The sequence below is a fragment of the Panicum virgatum genome, chromosome 7K (assembly GCF_016808335.1).
Source record: "Panicum virgatum strain AP13 chromosome 7K, P.virgatum_v5, whole genome shotgun sequence".
NCBI lineage: Eukaryota > Viridiplantae > Streptophyta > Magnoliopsida > Poales > Poaceae > Panicum > Panicum virgatum.
This window is the reverse complement of record NC_053142.1, coordinates 52,149,878-52,160,051: the sequence shown is the minus strand read 5'-3', so window position 1 is coordinate 52,160,051 and position 10,174 is coordinate 52,149,878. Positions and strand designations below refer to the sequence as shown.

General features: G+C 44.9%; 1 protein-coding gene across 1 annotated transcript; it reads right to left on the bottom strand.

The window, feature by feature from the left end:
- Nucleotides 1-2,679: 2,679 nt before the first annotated feature.
- Nucleotides 2,680-3,993, bottom strand: LOC120643165 (transcription repressor OFP13-like). Its single transcript, XM_039919683.1, has one exon. The coding sequence runs from the start codon at nt 3,698-3,700 to the stop codon at nt 2,894-2,896; it is 807 nt and encodes a 268-aa protein (XP_039775617.1). The 5' UTR covers nt 3,701-3,993; the 3' UTR covers nt 2,680-2,893.
- Nucleotides 3,994-10,174: the final 6,181 nt, after the last annotated feature.

Below are 10,174 nucleotides of genomic sequence, written 5' to 3'. Positions count from 1 at the left end.
GTTGATTTTTCAGCATTTGTTTAGTATAGCATCTCCAATAGTTTTTAATATTTTTCTCCAAAATTTGTTGTTTGTCAACTCCCCAAATAGTCATGGAGAGGCAAAAAAGAGTCCATCTTCAATATTTTCTATTTTTACTCCTAAAAATAAGAAGTTTGTGACACAAGAATAATTCCACGGTAAACGCCAAGAGGAAGGGCGATCGAGAGGGGAGAAGTGGTGCGCATTTTTACGCACAAGAGAGGCCAATTTGCCTATTGTTAGGAGATGAAGAACTATTCACTCTCTTTTGCTGGCTGCTTCTCCAGCTAAACAACAGTATTTTTCTCTGACACCAAACCAACACTAGCCACCAGCCAGCAGTAATTTTCTCTCACAACAAACTAGTACGAGCTACTAGCCGCAGCCAACAGAACATAGTGATTGAAGAGTGTTTTTTTGCTTTTTTTGCAAAAAAAAATAAAGATGTGGAAGAGAGATTGAGAATTGTTGGAGATGCTTTAGGCTGCAGTGCAGTGCATGTTACCAAAGGAGTGGGATCGGAGGGCATCTACTTTTGCGGGACTGGGGAAGTCGGTCATGTACTTGGAGCTGGCCTGCGACTGCCGATTTGATGTGCTGCGGCTGGCTCAAATTCTGAGGAATCGCATTGCGGAGGATCAATTTTGCATCATTGACTTAACGCTAGTGCTGCATATGCAAGAGCCTGGGGTCTATGTTAACATGGCTTTCTAATTTCATGAATCTGCACTGCATAACCTTGCTTCATAGAGCCCCTTTCACATTTGATAGGTGGTTCAGCAAATCTGAGAAATGGAGACCTAAGATTATGATGATGTTGCTGGCCACGTGTTCATGCCAGGAATGTAAACTGCATGCTCCAGGAGAGATTTGCAAAAGTGTGATTACCAATCCTAGGGCGGGTCTAGATTGTAAAATTACCCAATCCCCCGGACCCCTTGGATGTTAATCCAATGACTCAAATTGAAGTTTCCGTAGTTTACACGGAGAGGTTAGTTTGCACATGATACGTTCTCATATATAATGGATCATAACTCTTTATGTAAGGCTTGTGATATATATTTGCTGAGGAGATTGGCTTGTGATCCAAAGTCCAAACTGCTCCAGTGCTCCTCAGCAAATGTGATCCATTATGCCCCTTGGTACTTAATTATCTCGGAAGCAAAAGTATATACTACAGTATATATGATGGATTTATTTACTCTTTTGTGCTGCCAGTCTGTAACTCTGGAAGTGACTGGATCACGCATAATCCTCGCGCGAGACTTAAGTGTGATTAGTTTGCAGCCACCGCTTTAGACAGCGAGAGACAGTGTTGACTGTGTAATCTGCCTCCTCTTGGCCAGCATCACCAGCAGGTCTACTACTATGCTCGTCCTGCATGTTGATATATTGTCTTGTCAGTGGCATCTTCTTGTTTGGAGTAGCGATCGCGCGATCACCCCGTGATTCCCTCTCTCCCCCTTCCCGGCCCTGAAAGAAATCACACCAAAAAAATGAGTCTGGGAAGCGATTCTGCCAAAACCCTAGCCAAACTGTGGCGCTCGCTGCTTTGTCTGTCACCGGTGCAGTGCAGCTCCACTTGCACTTTCCACATCGGCGATAACCGTACGGCTAGGCTGTTGTTGTGGTTCTGGCTGGCCACTGACCAAGCCAGCAAACAGTAGCGGCTTCGATCGATTATATTGCGGCCTCTGCTCAGCTGCCTTCGCCCACATGCAAACAAAACCACTCATCTCTCTCTTGCTCGTTTCCCTGATCCAAATCTCAGCTTGCATGTGCCGCCCGGGTGCCGCGCCATTGCCAATGCTGGAGTGGAGGCTAGCTGCAGGGATCTCATCTCATCTCGTACAAATCAACATCGCGCCACCCTACCGCTCTCATCTCTAATCTAGCGGCAATTTTGACTGATTGGGTCTTGTCACTGCAATTTTGACTGATTGGGTCTTGTCACTGCAATTTCTGAACGATGGCAAACTACACATAACACTCAACACTAATTAAGTAACCAAGCAAACCGTTTTGCAAATGTTTAATTGACTAGTGGAGTAGATTGTAAATAAGACAGATGTTGTCAGAGTTGATATAGAATTTACTTAAACTCTGAGTTTTGAATTGTTGTACTCCACACTTCCCGGGAATCGTGGTGCAAGTGCAACTGTGCAGATCAGCTGTCGCCTAAGCTTTTCAGGTCCAACTTTTTTGCTTCCTCTGATCTAGATTTCACACTTGCACAGTGCGGCATATGCATCTTACAGCCCTTTTCGACGAGATGCTGCTGTGAATGTTGGTATGTGCATTCAAAATTCATTCGTTCAGGCGGTAAAATAAAAATAACTGAAAGCAAAGCACGCAGGCAGCATTCGTACACGAGGAAACGACCACACATTCAAACGTCGTCAGTGCTTGTTCATGTGTTGGCTGTACCTGAAGGACTCGAAACCAGCTTGGCAGCGTCAGGAAATGATGGTCGGATATATAGTACTCCAACCGACTGGTACCACGACTGCCTGACGCTTTCAAGGACGGCGACGCCAACAAACAGGAAAGGGGCCCTAGCCTGCCAGAGCCATGGCATGCATCTCCCGGATCACCATGTGTTGAAGCAACATTCAGAAAGATGATGAGAGAACGATGGGTAACGACCAGCCACATGAATGATCAGAGATTCTCGGATTTTAAGTTCTCTCAACCGCTAGCAATATACTAATATACACACTTGCAATCATACAGCAGTCAACAGCTACATCTGCACTACTACCACGCAGGGCAGGATCAATCATCAATCAAACTTGCAATTAAGACTGATACCATCAATTAACAAGCACCATTTGGCGTGGTGTCATGGCACAAACCAAATCGGATGCACTCGTCACTCTGTTTGCCTCTGTTTGCAGGCTGCTGATGAATATGACTCCGCAGTCTGCAGCCTGAAGCTGGAGGAGCCACGGGCAGGGGAGGGAGCCGAGGAGGAGGCGAGCGCCACGAGCAGGTCCACGAAGGCGCCCACGATGAGGCCGTGCGTCTTCTTGCCGTTGGCCCTGAGGTACCATCCCAGCATCTCCTCCAGCGAGCCCCAGTCGTTGACGCCGTGGCTCCGCACCATCTCCTCCATGGACCGCCGGAAGTCGCCGTACGGGTCGGCGGACTCGATGGCCAGCGCCGTGGCCCCGTCGAACGAGGCCGCCGCGGTGGCCGCCCCCCGGCCCCGTTGCTTCTTCAAGTTCACGATGGAGCTCGTGGACTCGGGCTCGAAGAAGAGCCTGCTGTTGGACCGGAGGCCGTGGATGATGAGCTCGTCCTCATCGTCCGCGACGGCTGCTGGTTTCACCGGCCCCAGCGCCGTGGAGAGGGTCGCGAAGGAGTCATCGGAGAGGCTGTCGTCGGAGTAACTAGAGTCGGCGGCGGCCGGGTAGTCGAGGGCGTAGGCCGGGTTCATGGTCGCCTTGTACTCCCCCTCGTGCCTGTTGCTGTCCTGCTGTCGCATGGACACGATCTCCGGGCTGTCGCGGCGGAAGGAGCGCGTCTTTGCCTGCGTGCAGGACGGCCACTGCCACGACGCCGCCGTGCTGAAGGAGGCGGCGGACATGGAGGTGGAAGAGGAAAGGCACTGCCGCTGCTGCCTTGTCGTCTCGCTGGTGTTGAAGAAGAGGGAGGTGAGCGCGAGCTTCTTGACCATCGTTGTTCGATCTGATCTTGCGCGGACCTAATAATGAGCAGCCGGAGAGGAAGCTGAGGCGAGGCCGTGAGAGTGTGAGGACGAGATCGACGAGGTGGAGGCTGGTGTCGAGGGGGCAGGGCCAGGGAGTGAGCTCGCTGTTCTTAAAGAGAAGAGGTAGGCTGGGCGGGGGCGAAAGGGAAGGTGCGAGGGAAGATGGGTGTGGCGGTGCGTGCGCGTGGCATGCATTCTTCCTTGTGTGGGTTGGGAGTCTACGCTTGTCTGGGCCCTTCCCTGGCCTGGCCTCATCTCATCTTTCAGGTTCCCTTGAACGTAACTAATATATCCACCCGGCAGCAGGTTAAGCATCTTAATCCAAAGGATCTCTGATGAATATATACTACTATGTTGTGCAGTCTTATAGTATATATTAGGGCAAATAAAGCGCGGATGCAGACTACTCCGTACATGTTTACCATGAATATTATCCTGTATCGATTTTAAGGAGAAAGATTATCGATTAGCATTGTTCAGTGAACTAGCTAGCCTGATAGGAAGTTGCCGACGCCTGTGCGTGTCCTGTAGGTGGCATGGGCGTTAATCTCGCCCCCGAAATGATCAGATGATGATTGGTTGCAGATCTTGGTCAACTTTGTGATACCATTCTCTCCAAACTAATAATCGAATAATCTTTGCCTCAAATAATCCTCGCAAATTAGTTCCTTCCTTTGTTTTCAGCCATCCTCATCAGATATTCAGATATGCTACTATTAGCAATTCAGAGACCAACTGCCTGCGCCTTAATTTAGCTAGTGTAGTCGGTTGCCCTATACCAACAGTACAGGGAGAAAGAGCAACGTCGCTTCTCCCAACGCCTCAAATCCTGCAGGACACGCTTGCAGCACCAGCCTGAAGATCACGCATCTCCATTGTTTTAGTCTGCTCGTGCGGGCGCGTCGATGAGAGATACGTCCAGAAACTCACGCGACCACGGTGGCTAGAAGGCGACGGTGCACAACTTGGCTGCCAATGGCTTGCTGGAAGCCCCTCCATGATTGTACACGAGAGAGAGAGAGAGAGAGAGAGAGAGAGAGAGAGAGAGAGAGAGAGAGAGAGAGAGAGAGAGAGAGAGAGAGAGAGAGAGAGAGAGATCAGAAATCGCGAGGAACATGCAAGGGTGCTCGTTCCTCATAAACCGTACTTAATTTTGCTTGGCTGCCGCTTCAGAGAATTATATGGATGGCGGGCTTGCAGAGAGAGATCATTTCTCATGTCGTCTCAAGCTCTAGCTGGTCTAGCCAGGCCGTCAAGATGCTTTCTTCTCCTACCCCTTCCACTGGCACAGACAAAATGTGTTGGATTACTGACCCAGATATCACTTCAGCTAAGCATAGTTAGCCAAAGAGATAATAACTGTAGGGCCTGAACTACTGTCCTTCAGAGCCAAGGCCAAGCGCGTGGATTCATTTATCCGAGATTCCAAAGTCTGCACTTTTCTTATCTTCTTTTGAGCAAGCCAGTTTTCCAATCTGATATGAGGATGACAAACAAGAAAATGTACCTAACCGATTTGAACCACTAAGGAGTGATGCTTCATCTGAGGTTTGAGTACCCAGAAGAATGGCAAAATCTAGAAGCAAACATATGATGAATTAGACGAGAAATAAATGCCCTCTTGACGTTTCAGTTTTTCTTTGCAGCTATGGTGGCGACCACTTGTTGCAGAAAATTCGTTGTGTACCGCCAACTTGCTATTTCTTCTAGGAGCAATGTTGCACGGGCAGTACTATGCAATTTTTCTGAATGTCCAGTTAAAGAAACAGGGTAGTGGCGACAGGAATTCCGGAGCATTTGTGCAAATCTGGCTAACCCAGAGACCAAATTTATTGCTCACCTCTCTAAGGTTTCCTTTTCCCATTCTTTCTTCAGTGGTTGCCTATCCTCACTCATCATTCACGTCTCTGTATCAGATATGCCATGCAGGTCCAAGCAAGCACAGGACCGGTCCACCTGAATTCTGAACCAAGAAACTTGCATTGTGAACCATTATCAATGTGATACTCCGCTAAGATCCTTCTACTCACTACTCAGTAGGTGACTGGAATGTACACTAGTTAACGATCCTCGAGTAATTTGATCTGATGTTTTCCCCAACATTCTACTACCGATGCAGCATAGACTCATGCATGCCCGTCAGAAAATCACACGCCGTTCAGCGAGGCAGTGAGATTGTCCTTACTACTCGTGCCGTAATAAGGCAGCATAATCTTCTCCAGGATCTTATACAGAAGAAGAGCTGAAGTAATTGACGGTTGCATAGACTCGCACTGCGCAACATGAAGTTGGCGACGAGGAGACCGCGGCGTTGTCCTGAATGCGACGCATCGACTAATCTAACAGAGCTCCATGCCTGAGCATCGTCATGAGCTCTTATCGTTCAGTTGTAGCCAAATGTTGTTATCTTCGGAAAGCAGCCAGTTATCGCCTCTCGAATCTTTGTAGTCGCATTGAATTACTGAACGACAGGTGATTAAATTACCGCAAGATATCGACGTTGTACTATGGTCGGCGGCAAGCCTGATGCTTGCCTATCTGTATTACTGGAGGTCGGGATGCGGCAGCCTGCAGAGGACAAGCCCAGGTGACTGTAGGTGAAAGCCTGTATGCTGTACTGTTTGCAACAGTATTGATGACAGTAAGATCATGCAAGAACACATCTCAGGCGCCTTTTGTTTTATTTTTCATTTTTTGTGGGGAGCAGGTCTCAGATTGTCTGATGCTATGTGAAGCAGCTTTCCATCGCGTAATCGGCACGCTAGATTCTGATATAGTATGGCCAGACCTCCTCAGGCATATGCTTCACGTTCTAAATTGATTTTGCACGGAGTAAAATTTGGTGAAACAAGGATTGTTTGAATGCATTCCCTGCCTGCAATATGTCAGATCATCTCTTTGATGCGCCAATTTAAACTTGTCAGTATGAAACAAGGAAGGAGGGGAATGTTTAAAGGAGAACTTTTGTATTGCCTTTAGGAAAGACGTCTGCAATAATAAATCATGAGAGGAAAAGATGTGCTGTTGCAGTGGTCCGTAGGCCTCTTGCTAACAATAACAGATCCACTGCTGTGAAACATGCAGAGATGCAGGTTTCCCAGGGGCAAACACAAACAGGGGTCTAGGAACTGTTGTTGTAAGATCGCCTGCATGGGTAGTACTGTATCGATGTGTTCCCTTTTGCCAGATCAATGATGAAGCTTTCCTGTTTGCTACTTAATCACGACTGGTTTTTTAAGTGGGGGCAAAGGCAGCGGCAAATGCAAATGATGGGATGCAATAATGCGAAACATGTCTGGTGTCTCCACTGTATATACTATTCCTTGCCTGCTATCCACTGCATGGACACGACAGCTACACGGAGAGAATTGGGCATCAAATCCTGCCTCCTCTGAATCTCAAAATGGCCGTGTTGTTGTTGACGGCTACTAGCGACTTGTTTTGTAGCCATAGGATGCATCTGGGCTTTTGTTCATTTGCTGGGCTCAATCCAAAGTGGATTGTGGATTGGTATTGGTTGGCCACAAAGATTCAAGTTTGGGGGCATGCATGAATGAACTCAGAGAGAGGAGTAGTAGTAGTAGTATCTGGGTGAGGGTGAGGCCGTCCGTCTGTGCCCGTGCTGCCTGCCTCTCTCTTAGTACCTGGGCGATGAAGAGCTAACAAATTAGTCTCAAGTGAAATGCATGCAGTGCTCGCGGCAGATGCAACACGAGGTGGTCTGGTACCCATTCGAACTTGCTTAGTAGTGAATTGGGAACAAGAAGAAAAAGAGGGGGCTCGTGCTTCTCTTGTTGAGGTAAGAATAAATGATCTGATTCGCGATTTCCTAAGAATTGAGTTAGTTAAGTCTACTACTTCGTATCAATTTGAATAAACCAAGATTTTACCATGACTGCAATTTTAGAGAGACGCGAAAGTACAAGCCTGTGGGGTCGCTTCTGCAACTGGATAACTAGCACCGAAAACTGTCTTTACATCGGATGGTAGTGTGGAATTTATCTGATATGAAACACTCATATCGATAAAATAGTTTGAACTATTTACTAGAAGGGACCAGCCCTTTTTCCAATACCGAATTGATCCATTTTATGGGCGAAAGGTGGGGGCTTTAAATGGACCGATGGATTGCTTCACTAACATCATTAACAAACAAAAGAATAAATAAGGGCAACAAGTAGAAATACAAATGAAAAAATTCGAAGGGTATTCAAAAAAATAGAAATCTCGTCAACAATACTTCGTCTACCCACTTCTCTTTCAGGAATATATTTAGCCCATGATTATGGATTAAATGCTGCCGAGCCTGTGGAAATTTTTGGTTGTAATAACAAGAAATTTATATCTCACTATGGTAGTTTGGGGGTAGTTATAAAATTCTCACACTTCTTCAACTCGAATAACAAAAGAAAGAATTTTTTTTGTAAAGTAAAATTAAGGTCTTATTTTTCACTTATAGCATTCTTTCTTTTAGGTAAGTAAAAGAAAGAACTAAAAATAAAAAATAAGAAAAGTACTATTTTTTTAATCTATACCGAAATGGATCATTCTAGATATTTAAAGAATCACAGATTGAGATCGTTTTTGCTTAACCAAAGAAGGACCCTTCTTTTTTAGTAATAATACAACAAAACTAATAATACAACAAATAATACAACAAAACTAATAATATAAAGTTGTTTCTGAATCATCGTCCTCTTTGATTTCGTGTCTTGCGTGACGTCTTTATCATTGCTCTCTTTTGCAGCGAAGATCAAAGAGACGCCTCGATTCATCGTTAGGTGCGATACCAAACGATCCGAGCAGAAAAGAAATTTCTGAAAGATGGATTAGGCTAACGAGGACACCCCTCCCTCCATTCCATTCAGATTTAGTGTCGACGTCTTATGGTTTTTTTCTGTCCGGTTGGATGATGGCGCTAGCGCTAGCGCTGGCGTGAAGAAAGAACTGCGCCCTTCACTGTTTTTCCTGTCCGGTTGGATTTACTGCACGAAACGAAGAGAGAGAGAGAGAAGGAAAGGTGCCTGTCAGCAGCAAACAAGGCAGCTCGAAAAGCAAGGGGAGAGTTGAAATTCAGACAGACTGGTGTGAAATCTCACGTCTGTCTGATCTGATCTGATGGGTTGAGTTGTCAGGTCCTGTTTAGTTTCAAAAAACAATTCTACAGTATTCGTCATATTGAATGTTCGGACATATGTATGGAACATTAAATGTAGTTGTAAAAATAACTAATTACATAGTCTAATTGATTAGCACGAGATAAATTTTTTAAGCCTAATTAATTTATAATTGAACATTATTTGTTAAATAACAATGAAAGTGCTACAATGTCAAAACTCAATTTTTTTGGGAACTAAACAGAGCTTGACAGACAACAAAATCGTGATCGTGACGGTCCCAGACCCACCCTGTGTTGCAGCAGCAGTGCCTGGTGTTTTTTTTTTGTCGAGTACGCAGGAGAGCTGCGCATCATCTATTATCTTATTATTTGACCAACAAACGGAACCTCCACGTTCGTTTTCAAGGTCTAATTTTTTTTACGTTAATCGGAGAAAAATAGAAAATAAAAATTACCCACCACTGTCATTATGATAAAAATTAACCTAAAATACCCCTGTGCCTAATTAAAAACTACCCACCAATGTCATTATGAAAAACTTATTATTTGTCCAACAAACGGAACCTCCATGTTCGCTCTCAAGCCCTAGAAATTCCCACGTTAATCGAAGAAAAATAAAAAAATAAAAATTCCCCACAACTGTCATTACAATAAAAATTAGCCTAAAATACCCCTGTGTCTAATTAAAAATCACCCACCAATGCCATTATGAAAAATTAAATATAAAATATCATTTAGCTATGTATCAGTTATAAATATATACTATTAATAAAAACTAAAGCTAACAACAATCAATTAAAATAAAATAAAAATAAGAATAATTATCTGCATAATATTATTAAAGCTCAACAAATTAAGTTGTTATTATAGGTAGATCATAGTTGAATTGTTTTAATCAACAATAAGACATAATTTACGATAATAAACATAATAATATATGGTAAAAAATAGTATAACCTTTAAGTAAGGATACAATGACATACAAATTTTCAAATTTTCAATACTAGCCGCGCAAATGCGCGGGCTATACGACTAGTTGTATTAAGACGAAAAGAGTGTCTACAACCGCGCGAGGACAATTCTCACGCTCGAAGGCACCATTAAGGTAGCCGAGAAAGAAAAGTTTTACATGCCTCGAAGGGCCGACTCCCTCTCGTACTACTCGCGCTTTAGACAACCCAAACGACGTGCACCCGCATGAATCCAGAGCTTCACATCAAGTTTGATCTTGTCTTGCAGCTCCGCCGCAGTGCAACTCGTTCCCTCAAATAGCCAATTATTCCGCTCCTTCCAAATCGCCCAGATGATGCACATGAAGAGCG

Excerpts from the sequence above, each read along its gene's own strand:
- LOC120643165 (XM_039919683.1), bottom strand. The coding sequence starts at position 3,700 with ATGGTCAAGAAGCTCGCGCTCACCTCCCTCTTCTTCAACACCAGCGAG.